At 43.0% G+C, this 19,791-nt stretch overlaps 1 protein-coding gene across 2 annotated transcripts in view; it reads left to right on the forward strand.

Moving 5' to 3' along the window:
* adgrv1 (adhesion G protein-coupled receptor V1) overlaps nt 1–9,715 on the forward strand; it is a 128,231-nt gene extending 118,516 nt beyond the window's left edge. Inside the window, exons 87-90 of one of the 2 annotated variants that reach the window (XM_018759297.2) lie at nt 3,424–3,545; nt 8,015–8,200; nt 8,438–8,615; nt 9,311–9,715. In XM_018759297.2, the coding sequence (XP_018614813.2) occupies nt 3,424–3,545; nt 8,015–8,200; nt 8,438–8,615; nt 9,311–9,429 (605 nt within the window). In that variant the 3' untranslated portion in view covers nt 9,430–9,715. The remainder of the gene's footprint in view (nt 1–3,423; nt 3,546–8,014; nt 8,201–8,437; nt 8,616–9,310) is intronic. The other variant, XR_003798287.1, reaches the window with a different exon arrangement.
* Nucleotides 9,716–19,791: the final 10,076 nt, after the last annotated feature.

Below are 19,791 nucleotides of genomic sequence, written 5' to 3' on the forward strand. Positions count from 1 at the left end.
GTAACATTTTGAATGAGCTATAGAGAAGGGAAGGGGGTGCGGTGGTGCAGTGGGTTGGACTGGGTCCTCCTCTCTGGTGGGTCTGGGGTTCGAGTCCTTCTGGGGGTGCCTTGCGGCGGACTGGCATCTCGTCCTGGGTGTGCCCCCTCCGGCCTTATGCCCTGAGTTGCCGGGTAGGCTCCGGTTCCCTGCGACCCCGTATGGGACAAGCGGTTCAGAAGGTGTGTGTGTGTGTAGAGAAGGGAACTGTAGCAATCCAACTTGAACATAACAAGCACAAGGAGCTGAGAGGTGTAGTCTTTGAGGGAATGGTAGATTTTGTAGATGTCATAGAGGAATAAGCAACAGGTCTGGGATGTAATGAATATGTTTGAGTGAGTCATTCAGTGTCATATCACACTTCTTTGCAGACAGTGAGGGTGAAAGGGTCATGTCATCGAATTAAATATGAAGGATTTGCCGAGGGTAGGGTAAACCGTGTCGGATTTAGACAGATTAAGCTTCAGATGATGGAAGCTTCCAGACATCCTGAAAGAGATGTACAGGGTTGCATATGTACTTTCTGTTTGGTAAGGCCTTTGTGGAAATCCTCTGCGCTGCTTAGTGACCGCAATATTCTTGCTGTCCTAGTGGACCAGCATTGCAGAAGTGTGGAAATTAGCTCGCTATGAATTTGCAGTCTCAAACAATGGCCAAGGAATTTGCTCGTGGAGGTGGGGGAAATAAAAGAAGCGCCATCTATGCGCAAAGCCTAAGCGCAAAAGCAACTGCGGGCCCAGCGTCTGGTGTTTTTCTGTGTGTGGAATGTGTGGTGTGTTTTTCATTTGAGGTTTCCATCCAACAGCTAGGCTGCCTGTTGTTTGTTATTAGCAGCCACTAAGATCCCATCAGTCATAGGCAATGTTCAGTTTTGTCTTAGGATGCCCAGTCTAGGGAGACCAGGAGTGTTGTCACAATCGGAGTAACTGGCTCGTTTTTACTTTATCCAGCCATTGATTTAGTTGAGGACAAAGGGCTCAACCTGATCAAAATATTTGATAAATTGTGTCGGGAACTTCCACTGAGCCTGGACAAAACTGGACTCTGTGTTTCACCCAGCTTCGGTCATGCACTTTGTGGCTTCGGGAAGTTGCTCAACACTCATCTCTGAGTGGCACCGTTCCAGTCTACAGCAGTGGCCTTTGCCACAAAAGCCAAATCTGTATGCTTGCTTTCACAGGCCGGCCGTGCTCAGTAAGGACACGTTGTTTTTGTGTGCTCTTGACCCACTCTTGGTCCAGTCGGTGCGTGTGTTGCGTGCACAGTCGTTCAGCCGTGGAGTTGAACCCCCCCACACCTTTTTTTGTCTTTCTGAGAAGCTTTCACTGGGGCACAGCCTTTCATGTGCAACGTTCTGGGTGACCTTTGTTTCCTCTATTCAAGGGTCTCATTTCATCACTTTGATTGCTATAAACATTGACTTAAGTACCTTGATTGTATTACTGCTATGCTACTAGATTTTATCAGTTTGTCTTAGTTTGGCACCAGTTCTACTTAGTGTTTGATGTTTTATTACTTAAAATCTAATGGACTGAATACATTTGAGAGGGGTGTGGTGGCACAGCGGGTTTGACTGGGTCCTGCTCTCTGCCAGGCCTGGGGTTCAAGTCCCGCGTGGGGTGCCTTGTGATGGACTGGTGTCCTGTCCTGAGCGTGTCCCCTTCTGCCCTCCAGCCTTACGCCCTCTGTTGCTGGACTAGGCTCTGGTTCGCAGCGACCCTGCTTGGGATAAGCAGCTTCAGCCAATGTGTGTGTGAATACATTTGAATAATATTCTGATCACAAAAAAAAAAAAAAACAAGTTGACCATAATTTTGACATAGCTGTGATATTTTTACATTTGATGACAATAGATGTTCGATTAGGTATTTTGGCCCGTGCTCATACAAATGCATCTCGACGCACGTGCTTCAAATGACACCGTATGAGAAAATTTCATGTTTGAATTCAACGTTTGGAAACTTTGAGATACATTTGTCAGTTAAATGTTCTCGCTGTGGGTAAATTTTGTCCAGGGATGAGCCTAAATGCAAATGCAAGAGGTTTTTGTGACATGCACTTAGTTTACTTTTGTTGTTTAACCTTTTTTGCAACAAATCTGTTTTTTGTTAGTAAGACCAGAAATTTTGTTCACTGACTAATTTGCTTGAGCCAATCATGAGTTAGCTTGTCTGGATTTTAATAAAAACTATGCTTTGCATGTTCATCTATTAATCTGTGTTCTCGGTGTCAGGGGAACAAGCCCATGGTAATCGACAGGCAAACAAGAGAGGACAGCCTGCTCCGCAGGACGCCGCTTTCAAAGGACTGTCATGTCCAAGCAAATGCTGTTCTTCAGTCAGAATCATGAGTGCCAATAGTGAAGGATCTTTAATATCTTCTAAATGAGCTCTGCAGCTACAAAAGGGTGCAGCTAAGCTTTCACTGTGCTGCAGGCTCTTGGGCTATCTCAGTGCCGTGGGTTATCTCACAGCAGTTGTCCTGTGTTAATGCCAGTGCCTTTGTTGCTCAGCTGGAGAGGCGCCTTATCAGCATCTTTCACTCTGCACGTCGGACACGTTCGCTTGCTGTGCTGTTTCTGTGTATCGTCTGGCACCGGCTGCAGCGTGAGTCACTAGGTGCCCTCAGGGGCCACAATACAGCCATCCTGCCCCGATTACATCTCCTGAACAAGTTGGCCCTTTGTGACACTCCACTGATTCCAGCACCATTTGGTGAACAAGTCCCCTTTAGCCTAAGCAGGAGCAATAAAAGTGCTCCATTACATGAATTTTCACCAAAGTCCATAACACTGACTTGCTCTGAAAGCACTGGAGAAATATGAAGCCCATAAACATGCCTGGTTTCACGAGAATATAAATTTTAAAATATCATGTCTGTGTTAGGGGGTACGGTGGCGCAGTGGGTTTGACCGGGCCCTGGTCTGTGGTGGGTCTAGAGTTCAAGTCCTGCTCGGGGTGCCTTGCGATGGTCTGGTGTCCCTTCCGAGGCGTGTCCCCTTCCCCTCCAGCTCTGCGCCCTGTATTGCTGGGTTAGGCTCCAGCTCGCTGCGACCCTGCTTGGGACGAGCAGTTTCAGGCTTTGTGTCTGTCTGTCTTTCTGCTGCATAGAAACACTGATTCTGATACCTGTTGATATATATTTAATTTTGTGCTTATATATAAGTATATACATTTTATGTTTCTGCATGTGTTTGTGAATGATAATGTCTATAGAGGGGTAACTTGTTTCTTTTCTTCCTCCTCAGAGATGCTTCAGAAATATGTGGAACCAGACATGGCAGAGCTTGTCAATGTTGTTAAGACTGGCAGGTAGACTGCAGCTGGTTTACTGTTTTGCAGTGAGCCTGCTGGCTAATGTTTTGTGTATTGCTCTGCATTATAGAGGTCCCAAAGGTGCTGATGCTCTTTGCCCTAGTATCCTTGGTTTGGCTCTGGGGTGGACTCCACATGGCCTACGGACACCTGTGGATGCTCATGCTATATGTCATCTTCAGCTGCCTTCTGGTAAGAATGCCAGGGATGGTACAGTTAAACACAGTATGCTTGTCACACATCTGTCCTATCACTTTTGCTTGTTTTCTTGTATGACTTGACTGATTGTTCTTGGTTGCTATAAGGTACAGTTTGAATTCTCTGCTTTCTGTCCCAGGTTTCTGTCTCTGTTCTCTGATCTTCTCAGTTCTTTTAACTTCATGCCAGAGATATTTATAAGACACAGTTTGAATGGTAAAAGAATGCCTAACATCTGGACTAGTGTACTAATGGTTTTCATTCTGTTTGTTTAGTCTAGTGTTTATATTAATGTGACAACACTGCCAGCTTGCACATTGGTCAGTTAGTTTCCCCAGGCTAAGAGTTTCTGGTGAAATTTTTGGAATGGGAAAATGGGTGGAAAGCAATAAACTAAATAAAATCAGTGTAGCTGTAAGGTGAAACTTTGCCAGTTAGTAAAAAAAATAAAAATATTTGCATGAATTTTCCTTTTAAATCTTTAATAAACATACCTTTCAGTTTCTCCAGTGTTACATATCAGCAGCCAACCTAATTTGTATCCTTTTCAAATTTACAATTTTGATTAGACGTTACTAGTAGTAGAAGATAAGTGTAACGGTTATAGAAATACATGTCAGTTAAAATCTCAGCAGAATTAATATTTCATTTAAGTTTTTCAGTCTTATAAGTTATGTTTTTAAACACGCTTATGTCTGAAAGACAGAATGCAGTTATTTATATATCACTGTATCAGAAAAATAACCCAAAATCCCAAATCTCACTGTCTGTGTGTGATCTGCACATCTTCTGAATAGACAGAACTTGCATAACCTTATTTTACAATTCTGCCTTATGCATAATTTGTTCACATTAAAATTCGTCCGAAAGGACAAGCTGTGTTTCTGATATTGAATAAAACACATTTTGGAATTATAGAATCGTCTGTCTTTCGTCGACATAATAGCTTCATGTACAACAAGTGCGTCAGACAAAACAAAATCTATCATTGCAAACCATCTTGATACCTTTACTTAGTTTTTTAAATCCGTCAGGAGAAACATTTTAACACAGCTTTTCCAATATTCTGATTTACTGCTCTATAGTTTTTTTTTTCTTAAAACTGTTTACTTAAAATGTTGAAAATGCATTTGCATCTAATGGCAAAACAAGCTATCTCTACAATGAACACTAAATAAGAGAAAAATTAATATTTCATACACTACATGTAATAATCTTTAGTTGTCCCCATTAAAGATAAATTTGGCAAATTAACGAAGCGGTACACTTTTAATTACGATTCGTTTTACTTTTTTTTCTGCCAGTTCAACTGTCTTGTTCTTGTCTCGCTCTTAAAGTGCAACACCCAGAGCAGCTGGAGGAACATAAAACACACCTCCTGCATGTTGCGCATGCTGTGAGCCACCTGCGTCTTTTTAGTCTTCAGGCTACAGGTTTCCTTGGGCAGCATGCCATGCCTGGAGCAAAGTGTTATTGACACAGATCCACCCTTTGGCCTGTAGGCACCTGGATCACTCTGGGGGTTACAATTAATAAGGCAGTTTGTGTTCTCTCCTCATTACAACAGATAGATTCCACAGCAACAAACATACCAATTTTTCAAAACAATTATAGCAGTGATTAAAAAACATTACTGAATCTTGACCCTTCCCACAAGACACACACTATTATGGAGGCCTAACAGGTCTTAAGATGACCAAAAAAGAGTAGAAAGAAAACCCATAATCTCCCAAGGTTGAATTGCACTAGATGTTTTTTTCTGTGACCATGTCTTTGTACTGCTCTATATTTTTCCATGATACAGATTTTCCATTGCTGATTGCAATCTTTATTACATTTACTGCAGTTTTTTGAGTAGCTACAACACATCTAACTGCGAATAATGAGTAAACAAATGCAGATGTTCTCACATCTGGTACTTGGTACTGGTTTATAGGTTCTTAAAATCCCATCGTTTTCAAGACTTTTCAGTGTCTGTAATAGTAAACTGAAAATCAATTCTTACTGTCCGTTCATCATTATGTGCTAGAAACTGTCTTAAGGATTATTTCAGTTTCATTGTGTATTTTCTTTCCAGGCTGTTGGCGGGGTGAAGTGCCCAATACATTTTGTCACTTAATGCTGTAGTGATGTTCTTGGTGGCTCTTATTTTTATTTCACTTACTGATACTGTATCCTGCCATAAAATATGTTCTGATGCACTGAGAACACTTACATAACAAAGAAATCATAAACTTTATTGGCTTTGTGAATCTTTAATATAGATTCAGACCTTGCCACAGGTCACCACGTTGAGGCTCTGCTTATCAGGGTTGCTGGTAGAAACACAGTGAAGACACGCCACATGCCATAAGCGGCATATTTACATTTGCTGGTTACAGTTTCAGATGTTTGGCCTAGATTTCTCAGGGAGACAAAAACATTCTTTTTTATTTAATACAACATTTTATATTGTCAGCATTACTTAAATTTATTTAACTAAATGCATTTATTAATAAATGTGTTTATTTAAATCAATAAATGCATTTATTTAAAATGATTTAAATATATTGAGGAAAGTTTTGCCTGTTGCAGCTGTTAGCCCGTTGTGAGGTGGAGGTCTTCTTCTATGACTCTTCGTTGATACAGTCACATATACAAGTCATTATTCAATCCAGTATTTTGAAGCATGTGACTGACATGGAACCATTTAAGTGAGCGTTTTTTTATTTTTTCTGAAAGAAATGGTCATAGATTAAATACACAGTATGTTAAAAAAGCGCTAACGGTGTTCTGTTGATACACCAGAGGACATCTACAGCAGATGTGTCTCTGCGTTCGCAAATTGTTTTACCATACCTTTGTGATGAGACAATACTAGCATGCAAAACATGCACAAAGAGGTCATAATGCATCAAGAGGTCTGTTCAACTAAAATTAAATTACTGACTCAAGATAGCAGTGAATTGTATCATCAATATGATCTAGAATGCATCTGAACATATTTCTTTAATCAGCTCTTTTTATTGAACATGCTTACAGAGTTCAAAACATATTTCCAAAGCTAAACAACAGTTTGTAAATGTGAGGGAAGCTCCTCCTTCTCTGTCAATAACTTTTCTTGTTATAGGTTGTTAACTGTTCTTGTTACATTTCTGGCCAAAGTGGTGATACCATTTCACATTTTCTCTGCTATATTTTGTTCAGAAATGGCCACTACCAGGCTTATGAGAGATCACTGTGCAAGGAGTAACTTTAGTTAGCTACAAAAATGTAATAAACGCATTTGTTTAAGAAAAACAGTTTTGTAAAGAAATGGACCTACACCGCAATCTGTATTTTCTGATAATTTACATTTGAATTTGTTCATTCAGAAGAATATTGTGAGAAACAAATTAACTATCACAACAGGTGAAGAGGTTCAGATGCAAACGTGCAATTGTCAAAGTGCAGTTTGTCTGAATTTACTGTTTTCGCCAGCACAGATTGTTGCAGTAACTGCCTTTTAAATTGAGCCTGATAGGAAATTCAAAAGCTAATGTGACAAATGGTGCGATGCAAGTTTATAGAGCTGTTAGGAGGTAAGGAGAGAACTGCGTCCAACAGGAATGGGTTGCGAAACTCTTCTTGAATGTTGAAAGGGATGCAGCAGTTCTGAGGGAGAGAGGAAGCTCATTCTACCACAATGTAGCCATAAATCAGCAGCGTAGGCACTTCCAGTTTTGGACCTCTTGTGAGTGAGGCTATCAAACGGAACAAGGTGGAAGTGCATAGCACTCTTGCTTGGTAACAGGAAATGAACAGGTTTTGTACGTATTGCCGCATTTGTCCCTTTTGCTGTCCATAATCAGACTATCGGCATTGATTCGGGCAACCACAGTAAGCCAATGAAGAAAGTTAATAGGAGAGGCACATAGGAACACTTGAGCAGGTCAGACACAACTTGTGCTGAGAGGTTTAATGGCAGAGGGCAGAAGACGAGACAGGAGCAATTTGCAGTAGTCCAGGTGAGAGATCACCATGGCCTGGACCATCAGCTGTACAGTGCCAGGTGGTGTTATGAGACAAGGGAGGATCCGTCAAACGTTACACAGGAGACACGTGAAGGATATGGCTTCAGTGCGCCAGGAGAGGCAGAGACTTGTTACTCCTCGGCTCTTGAAGTACATGAAATAAAAGTTCTCAACAGATACAGTAGATGGGTCTGCTGGGAAATGGAGGATTTCAGTCTTGGAGAGACTGAGTTGCAGACAGTGGTCAGTCATCTAAGCAGAGATGTTTGAGTGCCGAGCTGCAGTAAGAGCGATACCTCTGTGGCAGCTGGAGGAAAAGAGAAGAAGAACTGAGCATTGTCACCGTAGCCCTGCAGTTTTTGCTGGAATCTTCTTTTCCAGTAAACCCTAACATTTGTTCTAATAGGTGATCTGTGGAGCAAGTGTTCACATTAGTTGTTGAGTGTTAACTCTTACTTTTTCCACTTTTAGGGCTTCTATGTGTTTGTAGTTTACTTTGTCATGCACAACCAGCTGTGCTGGCCACTAAAGGCCAGTTACACTGTGGATATGAACGGCCATGGCAGTCCAGACTCCACCTTCCAGGGCAGCGGCACGCACACAGTGGGTGGAGAAATCAGCAAATCCACACAGAACCTTATCAGCGCCATGGAGGAGGTAAAGACAGAGCACCTGGTTCCGCAGCAGTGTGTTTGTGTGTAATTTAGTGTAGATATACTGTTTTCTTTAGTGTTAGCAGTGTTTTTAGTGTTTCTTTTCCTCCCGTTCCATTCCCTTTGGTTTTTCTTGCTTTTGTGTGCTTTTTTGCATTATTCTTGAGCCGTTTCCTTCTGGATACATAATATTTTAGTTTGTTCGTTCACTCACTCATTCTTCCATTCTTTAAATCTGTAGGTCTCTGCAGACTGGGAGAGGGCATCCCTTAGGCCGAGCAGCCAACCCAGCAGCTTGTTCAAGCAGGGACCCCAAAATGGCACAGCTTATACCACCCAGGGGGGGTTTGTCAATACAAACCTAGTGAATGATGAGGAGTCCCAAGAATTCGATGATCTCATATTTGCCTTGAAGACTGGTAAGACACAATTCTTTTCACCTCCCATTCATCATCATCATTTTCAGTGAGTCTGTTTTTTTCCTTAGTTCTTTCAGATGTATATAAATGAAGTTGACGAGTATCCGCTGTGAGCAACTCATTTTTAAAAGATATGTTTGCTCATCTCATCATTCTTTGTTGGCCCACTTGGCTAACCAAATTGAGTCAGCATTATGCAGAGAAATAGTAGCATGTGCCCCTTTCAAATTGGATCAGTGGCACTAATGAGGATAGTTTCAGCAGATACATTTTCATGACTGCATTAATCGGCGTTGTTCTCTTGTCTGGATCACTGGGGGAGATTGGATTAATGCCCCCATCTCTCTAGGTCCAGTCAGCAACAAAGGCCAGAGTCATTGATAATAGTCCACTGTTTCAACAGCAGTGTGATTTTAAATCCAAATGTCCAGCTCTTATGCTTGCCAAATGCTGTACGTTGTTCTCATTCATGGTATCCCTGTCCAACTGTTCATGACACTGCGCCACACTCGTTTGTAAGCTCCCAGCACACTTTATTTCATGTGTGTGCAGTCAGTAGTCATTTTCCTCTATCCTCTTCTACATGAATGAGCTTATTAGCAAGATTAATAGTGTTCCAAAAACTGAATGCTACAAGTGTGTCACAGAATACCCCATTTTTGCATTTAAAAATCCTTGTGTGTTCCCCCCTGTAGGATCCGCCCTTAACGTCAGTGACACAGAGTCGATACATGGGAGTCAAGACGGTGGGAGCGTCGCCAACTCCCAGATCGTAGAGCTTAGAAGAATCCCTATTGCAGACACGCATCTCTAACCTCTGGTGTTTTTGTACTGAGAAAAAAAAAAATCTGTATTTTTGTACTTTTACTGCTTTTGCACTAAAATACACTATTGGATAGCAGAGTTTTTCTCATTAGTTATTTGATACCATGGAACTTCTTGTTCGATTTCTGCTGATGTAAGTGTATGTATATACATGCACATTTTTAATTATACTTATCTTTACTGGATGTAAATATTTTGTAGAATTTATAGAATACAGGCAGCACTCTTTATTTAGTGCTGCTTGGTTGCTGTAACATCATTAATAAATAATTCAACAGCTGTTTTGCAAAGGATGTTCCATTGACTTTACTGCTGGGTGGCTACAGTGTAGGAGATGTATCAACATAAATTCAGACACATTGTAAAAGTATAATTAAAAAAGCACATTTTATAGTTTGTTTAAAAGTAAGTTTACTTGAAACTGAAAATTTAAGTAGCTCCCTGGAATTTGTAACATGCTGACATCACATAAGGTGAATATCAAATGAAAACAGCTTCTGGGATCCCCTTTAAAACAACAACAGAAAATGTTTTGAAAATACTGAGGCAAAGGTAAGTGTATCTGCAACAAAAAACAGTGAGACGGTGTTCTGATATATTTTGCCTGTTTTGAAAGAAAGACAAATACACGTACGACTGTAGCTGTTGAACACTGAAAATATACGCACTTGGACATCAAGGGCAACTGAAATTTACTTTTACCATTAGCAGAAGTAATGAATAATCACCTCACTCACTGTAATCACTTATCCTTGCCAGGGTCATGGCGGTGCAGAACCTATCCCAGCATCACTCGGGACAAGGCAAGGAAACAAGGTACACCCTGGACAGCATGCCAGTCCATTGCAGGGTAGCCACGCACTATGGGTAATTTAGAGTAGCCCATCCACCTCAGCTGCATTGTCTTCAGACTATGGGAGGAAATGGATGCACCTGGAGGAAACCCACGCAGACCTGGGGAGAAGATGCAAACTCCACAGAGCCAGATTCGAACCTACATCTGCAAAGTCCAGGTGCTGTGCCACCATGCCACCCTAAACAGCTTTAACACACATGTGTTCTATGTTTAGCATATCCATATGATACTAGATACAATGACACACTTGTGCCCTGAAATTGGTCTATGTTTGCATCTCAGTATGGGGTACAAATTTGTTCCAGCACTTGAAGAACAGCTATGGAAGTATAAAGTATAAAATTAGCCTTGTTCCATTAACAGCAAACTTCCCTATTGTTTCCTTTTGTTGCTTCTATTAATCTTCTGTATATATTACCAAACACAATACTGTAGGGTTAATTAATGTAGCTGTCATAGAGTCTAAAGGCAATTTTAATTTTTTGTAGGTGCTTGTAGCCGTAATCACACACACACACACACATTTTCAGAACCGCCTGTCCCATACGGGGTTGCCGGAGCCTACCCGGTAACGCAGGGCGTAAGGCCGGAGGGGGAGGGGACACACCCAGGACGGGACACTAGTCCATCCCAAGGCACCCCAAGTGGGACTTGAACCCCAGACCCACCGGAGAGCAGGACTACGGTCCAACCCACTGCGCCACCGTACCCCCCACTAGCCGTAATCCAACAGTCAAATAAACGTGCACATTTTTTTGTAAATCTGAAACAGCATTGAAACTGTTGTCATCCTAAGAGTTAAAACAAACTGGGCACTTTGACTTTCTATACTTGTGAACTCCACTTACACATTTGTGACCCCTGGCAAGAAAACTACAGCAATGCTGATGGATTCATTTGCGATAAAAGCTTAGAACTGTAGTGAGCCTTATATAGCTCCATATAATATATTTGTGTCTTCAACACAAAGCTGAAAGTGCACATGTTGAGACTTACATTCTACCGGCCTTCGGCCCCTATGTTGTGTATCGCTGTTTTCGTAGCGCTTGGTCACTCTCTTTAAGCTCTTTGTAAGAGTTCTGTGGAAAATCTAGCAGTAGTGTGTCACTGGCCTCTTCATGTTTGATGCCGCTACCGTATGCTGTGTCAAGTGCCGTAAGTCTGCGCCCTGTGAGGAACATGGCGATGTCCACGCGCAGTTACAGAGTGCGAAAACAGTGCAAAAGATTCCCCTTACTCAACTTTTATTTGAAACGGACCCTTTGTGCATACTTTTTATATGATCAAAAACAGACCCAAATATGCTGGAGTCAATGAAATTATAATTGCACTTTTTTCACCATAGCCACTCATCATACATTTAATTACTTGATGACAGCACTCAATGCTTTCATTTCAATATTTTAGGTTTCAGTGCACAGATAAGTGCAGATATATGGAAGCGAAAATAGATAGAAGGAAGTAAACACAGGGAACTGGTGTAGCATGTTAAGGTCATTCTTTGTTTGCCGCATTTTTAGCCTTGTAAGTAGTAATTATTGTGCAATGTGTTAGCGTTTACTTAAGGAACATAGCGGGTGGAATATTTTCCATGCTTATAAAAGAGTATCAAGGAGATCCAGTTGGTGAAGGCACTAAGAATTGTTTTTGTTGATTTATGTGTGGTTTACAGCTCCTGGCTATTGTTCCTAGAGACAGGAAAAGGGGTGTCACTAGTTCCTTAAATTAACGGTTATGTGGAAAAGCATCCAAAAATAGACGGTGAATGTTTTGTCTGGGCAAATATAAGTACGATCTGTCAACAGATAATATGAATTATTTATGAAGTATTTGAATGGCACTGGTTTATAAAAGAGTTAATATTTGGAACACAAAACTGGCAGTCAAAGGAAGATGGAGTGACGTAAATATAAACGGCTGATTTTTTTCCCCCCTTCTCTGAGAATTTATGAAAGATTTTTTTTAATATACATTCAGAGCACAAGGTCAGCTATCTAAACAATGCACTTTATTTTTTTAATAAAAACAATACAATAAAATAATAGTTTTAGGGCAAGGTTTCTTGGTGCTAATTTAAAATTTCTGCCCACATGTTTAGTTAATATTATCTGGAATTTCACTCTGGTCTTTGCTGTTTTCTTGGATTCCCAGAGGAAGTGAGTTTCTGAATTAAAAAGAGCAATACAGTGTAAATCGAGGATGAGGAATTGGATTGCAGCTCTTCATTTCGATAACTTAAAGAAAAAATTTAAAACGCGGAGTTACTGCAAACCGGAGCCTAACCCAGCGACACAGGGCACGAGGCTGGAGGGGGAGGGGACGCCAGGACGCCAGTCTGCCGCAAGGCACCCCTAGCGGGACTTAAACCCCAGCCCCACCACGCAGTGGGACCTGGGCAAGCCCCCTAAATAAGATTCATGCAGAACAAAATCATTCCTAATCCCAAACTGCTCTGTGTTTCCTCAAAGTGCAGCAATGAAAAACGTTCCTCCGAAAGCAGGAGCAGTGCTGTGGTCCTCTTTGCGTGAGCTATCACCTTGTGTTCTCTGCATCCGGCCGGGGGCTTTCAGGGCATTCGCACCTCGCACTTCTTGTAAAGCAAACAGATTTCGAGGGTCACTAGCTGTCGTTCTTGGACCTGTAGGGTTCCGTGTTCACGCCACTCTACTCGCACTTCCATAGTTATGTCACGCGCCTGAGGAAGGTCCATTCTGGCCCAACCCAGAGCTGCACAGGAACTCTGACCTTGCGGTTTTGCGATTTCGCTGCGCTGCTTTACGTTACGCTGAGCCGGATGACAGGCCGGCTGTCCAGTGGAGCTCACACACGCTAAGTGAGACGCCGCCTTCCTCGTGTGATCGTGAATTAGCTCTGCAAAATGGCCCGTGACAAGATAAAGCACAAATCGATAATGTAACAGCACTTGAGAACGCCCGCGTTGTGGAGAACGCCAATGAAATATAAGAGGTGTCAGATATGCTCCTGACAGCTGTTTCTTTAAGTGGTGCCAGATACTATCAGCATGTGACAAATAAGGAGACAGCAGGAGCAGCGGAAGAAATAAGGTTTACCGTGATTTAGTTGTAACCGGTTACTAGCTCTAATGCCTCTACAGGAGTACAGAACATAAATGCCCTTGTCAGTGCAAGGTGAATCAAGGTAAACTCCTTGATGAGTTCATGAATATCTACCGATGGATACTTTTTCTCGCTGTTGAGCAGCACAGCCAAATATTGTTTGAGTGTTGCTTATTCTTTATATACTAGAGTTGATTTCTGGTAAAAGAAAAAGAAAGAAACATTACACAGTGCTGCTGAAAGTGTCTCACAGTGCCTGGGTGGTCCGAGAGGACAGGGGTTTGATCCCCGCTCAGTCTGTGTGGAGTTTGCATGTTCTCCCCGTGTCTGCGTGGGTTTCCTCCGGGTGCTTGGGTTTCCTCCTACACTCCAAAGAGATGCTGTTTAGGTTCCCCCATATAGTGTGTGAGTAACACAGAGGGAGTGTGTTTCACTGATGTACGGATGAGTGACCCAGTGTAAGTAGTGTATCTGGTAGTGTGAGTCACTTTGGTTAATAAGGTGTGTGGGCTCATAACACTACATAGAGCTTATTGGAAGTCACTTTGGAGAAAAGCAACTGCTAAATAAATAAATGTAAATCACCTCTTCCAGACTCACTTTGCCCATGATCTCTCAAGCTGGTATAAATATTCATGCACTGTAACTTTATGATCATGCCCAGATAAGCCTTTACACAGCCGTTACTCCTGTATTGTACGTAAACATTTGTGTCCCACAAATGTAGGAAGGTGATCAGGATTCATCTATCCTGAGTTTTATGCACCTACTCGTGTGATGAACATTGGTGCATAAAGTGGAAAGAAACAAACTAGGTTTACTTAAGAATCACGTCTGCAACTATGTCTCTTTATCCTGATGTAATACACAAGTTGAATTTTTCTGAGATCTACGTTGTTTTGGAGAAAAGCGTCAACGAATGAATGTAAACCCTAATGGGACGGTCATTATTCCTGTATAGAAATATTAAAATAAATATATAAAATCTAAATGTTAAATCTTAAAGTTATAAAATGAATTAATGACTGCGATTTATACATCTGACTCTACTAACCTACTTAGTTTAACTAAAGCAACTTAGGCTTCACTTATTTTTCCACCTGCATTCTACTATTGTTAGGTGCCGTCGAGTCGGTGTCAAGTCATGGCGACTCTATGGATAGTTGTCCTGAAAAGCATCCGCTCTTCCACCAACCGGCTAAGACTTGAAGGTGGGGCATCCGTGGCTCTGCTGATTTTGTCAATCCACTGCATTGATCCACCGGCCTTCTTCTTCTACGTTGAACTTCCACTTTACCCAGCATGATGTCCTTTTCCATTGACTGTACTCTCCGCATGATGTGTCCAAAGTAAGAGAGTCGAAGCCGTGTCGTCTTAGCTTCCGGTGACATCTTTGGTTTGATCTGCTGCAATACCCACGCATTTGTTTTCCGGGCCGTCCGTGGTGAATGCAGTATTCTTCTCCAGCACCATAGTTCGAAGGTTACACACATGATTTCCTTTAGAGAAACATGTGGAATTGGTCATTACACACCTCCTACTGTATGTCAGATGGGAAGGCCTGCTTCTCACCTAATAACTGTTTCGTGGTAAAAGTAAGCAACACAAGGGGTTCACATATCTTCCAGCAGCACTGTATGCCTGGCAGAGTCCATTTGTATTTCTGTCTGTAAAAGCTAAATATCATCACCAGGAAACATTTCCTATCTGGGCCTTTTTTCTCACAGTAGAATAAAGACCCCAGAAACATGTTCATTTGTGACCCACACATGCGCGTTTGGACATAAACACATTCTATGTATCTCACATCCCTAGATATCACAGCAGCCGATTTAAAGAGAGAAACGGCTGAGCTTCATTGCCATGTTATGGCCAAGACAAGTTTTGCGCCGCGTTGGGAGCAGGAGGCAGCTGTGGCGCAGCGCTCGGCCTTCACACCGAACCATTTGTCTCGCCGAACCAAGTCTTGAGGTGCAGTGTGACAAACACGAGCACGACGTGAACGTGTGCTGCAATTGCCAGCGCAACACGGGGCCTTTGAAAGCTCTCCGAAGGCGTATTTGTTTCACGTAGGAGCACAGAAACAATGAGAAGGAACGTCAGGGAGACAGACACCTGTGGCCATGTGCACTTTATCAGACTGACTCCAGACTACCTGCTCTCTTCTGCTCCTTGTACTTGTTGGGCTCTTTGTGCATCCTGGAGCCCTTCTGCTTTCCAGGGACAAAATAGGTGAGTCACCACGGACAGGACGGAGACGCCACCGTGAATGGATGGAAAGGAGCGCCAACGCCTCTCTATGAGCAGAGCCCAGCACCAGCTAGACGTGGCATGAGTGTTTTGGAGCGCTGGGCTTTGAGGTATGCGGATTCGTGTTGGCCTTCCAGAGCTGTGCGCCGGGGGCGGATTCCAGGGAGTGGGGGCTGTCTGGGCCCCCCCAGGGCTCTCGAACCTCCTCTTCACACCTGCTGCTCCTCTTCCCCCGGTGACCGGCTCAGGTGTGCCGCAACTCAGGAGAAACGGATCGGGCAGGTGTGGCCGAGCCGCGAATCGGCACATCTGAAAGGGAACCTGTCCCGGGTGGCCGCACTTCCTTGAGAGAAGAAAAGCGAATGACACTATATGAGCTAAACTTTGTGTGATCGTATCTGAATGTTTTCCAGAAGCGAAGAGGGAAAAACTCAAGTGAGTCTCGGAAAACCTGCCGTGCCGGACGTACTACAAACAGCACAGTGATACACAGATGTGTGCCGCACAGCTGTACCACAAAAGTGTCTTGCTTAGTCATCGCTGACGACACGGACAGACTTTTCGAGAACGACCGAGAAAAGCGTCACACAAAGGACACGTTTTCTTGTTGAAAGTAATGCTGAAAGGGGACCGCTTACTGTGATATCGTCGTGTGAAGAACTGCCCCTGCACACGGTGTGTTTGTAAACAGTAAAACATTTCCCTGAGTCCCCCCCCCTACCCCCACATATGCCCTGAACCTCCTCCACATAACTCTATAAATGTCTCCTTCTCAAGCTAGGACCATGACGTGGATTCGAACCTGTTGCCTCAGGACATGACAGTATATCTTTGGGGGGATAAACAACGAAGAATGTAGAACGATGGAGAAAATAGCCAGAGCGCTGCAGCGAGGGCTGACATTTCACAGGGAGCGTCAGTAAGTGTAAACTGGACAAGTGGCCGATCATTAATAGCCTGGAACAGCTGTCATTGTGACTGTTTGCGTTGCCATGGCTACAGAGATGCAGCTGCTCCGTGTGGGGTTACGGGGGTTTAAACGGGCTGCAGGTTCTACACGCCCTTGTTTTCCTTCCTTTTGTCACTCTCCACTCCATCGAGTCGCCTTTAGGACGAGTAGCTGCACTTAGGCGACAGTGTCGGGGCGACTCGGTGGAGACCTGCTCGGTCCCAGCGACCTTCACGTTGTTCGGAGCAGCAGCTCATCTGCGAATAGCGTTGGCGGCAGAGGACAGAAGTGGCACGAGAGGGACTTTCCAAGAGTCCATGGTGGGGTCCATGGTCTCGCTTCCTGGGAAAAGGTCTCCCCTCCAAAGCAAAGATGAAAACCCTGAGCTGTTTACCGCACAACGAGGTAAAAACCGTGACGAAAGGAATTAGCTCTGCGTCAGTGTCTAATGCAGGTTTCGGAGGCACGGGAAGCGCTCGGAGTCCTGAAGCGTCGACTGCAGATGCGCGGCATGAATGGCAGCGAGGAGCCGCTGGCAGCCAAGCGGAAGTGTTTCCTTCACTTTGAGGCCACATGAGAGCTCAGAACGACTGAACAGCCCGCCTCCGCATCTCACATCAGTGCCGCTCGCCGCCGAAACACGAAATCAATCCAAACGCCTTGAGCCGAGTACAATTTAAACCCATGTATGAGTTTTTAATGGTCTCATTCCGATAGCAGCGAGCGCTTGTACTCCACCTACTGAATGCGGTACTCTTGTGTTTTTCGCTAACAGTACCACATACTTCAGCTCCTTTTACCATAGCAGGGCAGTGGGTAGCGCCCATTCCCTGCCTCGCAGGTCCTGGGCGCTGGGTTCGGACATGGCTTTGAATCCATGTCATTCCTGCGTTTGAGCGGCTTTCCTCCTGCTGCTCCTGTTTCCACCCACAGTCCAAAGACAGCTATATCGCTTGATATACAGTAAATTGCCCTTAGTGGGTGACTGCTTAAACTTTACTTGAAGATTTAACATTTAAATTTTATGTATTTACTTAAATATTTCTATATAGGAACAATGACCGTCCCATTAGGGTTCACATACTTCCAAGCAGCACTGTATGCTTGTGCACTTCTAATAGCTCAACTTTTTAAATAGTTAAAAAGCCTCTTAACTGATGAGAAAGTAAACTACTTTTAAATAGAAAGTGGTCACATTACCAATTATTTTGAAGGGTAACGATTATGTGTCAGTAACACTTCAGACCCACAACCATTTAACATCAGTTTAACATCCCCGTTTAACAACATTCTCTCCCACTTTGTAAATTTATTTTAACATTTACATTTTATGCATTTATTTTAATATTTTTTACAAGAATAATGATCATCCCTATAAGGTTCACATACTATCAGCGGCATTGTAGACGGATGGCTTGAACAGATGCATCAGGTAAAACGTAGTAATAATAAGGCAGTGATTGTGTAGTGACTGCATCCACAGGATTGGGCACTGATAGAAAAAGCTGAATGCTGTGTCATGTCAGCATCACTTCCGCAGCGCGGTTAACGCCACGCTCCTTTATTCCAGTCCGACAGTTTGATGACCCACAATACCCGGGCCTCTCAGTGTCAAAAGGAAAAAGGATAAAGAAGAAGAAAAAACTGCTGAGTCAAATTTGTATGTGTGGAGCTGGAAGCCTGTGTGCAAAAAATATCTCAGTTAATGCAGCATTGCGGGAGGCTATATGTTCTATTGCTCACAGCTGAACAGTTGAACCAACGGTGTTTGGATTCCTGCAGTGAAACATGATGGCAGTTAACATACTGTTGCTGCGCCACTAATAATGTCTGTCATCATCACACCATTATTTATTTATTTTTTACATTATTTTACCAAAAAGTTTTCTCAATCCCAGTGCAGCGCTTTGCTCTAAACTTACATTGAATTTATTTAGGAGACACTTCTGTCCAAAGCGACTTCCAACGAACTCTATGTAGTGTTAACAGCCCACACATCTTATTCACCAAGGTGACTTACACTGCTAGATACACTGCTTACACTGGGTCACTCATCCATACATCAGTGGAACACACACACACTCTCTGTGTCACTCACACACTATGGGTGAACCTGAACAGCATGTCTTTGGAGTGTGGCAGGAAACCAGAGCACCCGGAAGAAACCCACGCAGACACGGGGAGAACATACAAACTCCACACAGACTGAGCGGGGATCAAACCCACGTCCTCTCGCACCACCCAGGTGCTGTGAGACAGCATTTGTTACTCCAAAACATGACCAATGGTGAAAATTTATTTTCAAAGTACAGCACAATCACGGACACTTTCATTTCTTTCATTTTGGTATTCTGAACTGACACGATCGAGTATTGACTTTTATGCCAACACCATGGACAATCAGAGTGCTGTTTACATGGGCTGTCTATAGTGTAAAAAAAAAAAAAAAAAAAAGATGCTTTAGGTTGGTGGAAAATGCAAAGCATAAAGTTCTGGATCATGGAAGAGCAGATGTGAGGGAGATGAAACCACCTTCACACTATTGTATGAGCTCTTACTGTTTCTTTACCCTACAGTTTCTTTCAAGTTGATAGACTTAGAAACTTCACATTCCCAGCTTTGGACACCAACAACACCATAAACAGGGCCAAGAAAGCAGTGCTGCGGCACTGCTGAGATTTATGCAGCGCCGCTTGATACACTGCTGAGCGCTTTTGGCCTTGGAAACTGAGCCGAGTGCCACGGTGGTCCGTGCCCTTCGACAGCAGGCGCTCTGAGGTCACCGCGGGGCCAGAAGAAGCCGAGTCAAAAGCAGCTTGACCAGAGGAAAAACCTCCCAATTTTTGCATGAACAAGATGTGTTGGCAAAACTGGTTGTGACTTGTAGCAGTGAGGGGAGAAAGTTACTCTGAAAATAAAATTTAAGTTTTTAAAAAAAAAAAAAAATTGTATTTTAAAGCAGAGCCAATTTCACTTTAATGAATCTTACTGGAAACAGTGACAGAGGTGGGTCTGGGCCATTTCTAATGCACATTTAAATGTATATCAACACTTTTGATCTTGTCTGATGACAGTATTCTTTATGTCTGCAAAATCCACCTAAATTGGCAGATAACCAGTTAGTATTTTGTTAAAGAATTCAGTGAACACTTTTGATTTCAACAAAAAACACTTTATTTTGCTGGAGGGGGAAGATTAAAATTATTCAAAAACACATAC

Source organism: Scleropages formosus, chromosome 17, assembly GCF_900964775.1.
Source record: "Scleropages formosus chromosome 17, fSclFor1.1, whole genome shotgun sequence".
NCBI classification, from domain to species: Eukaryota; Metazoa; Chordata; class Actinopteri; order Osteoglossiformes; family Osteoglossidae; genus Scleropages; species Scleropages formosus.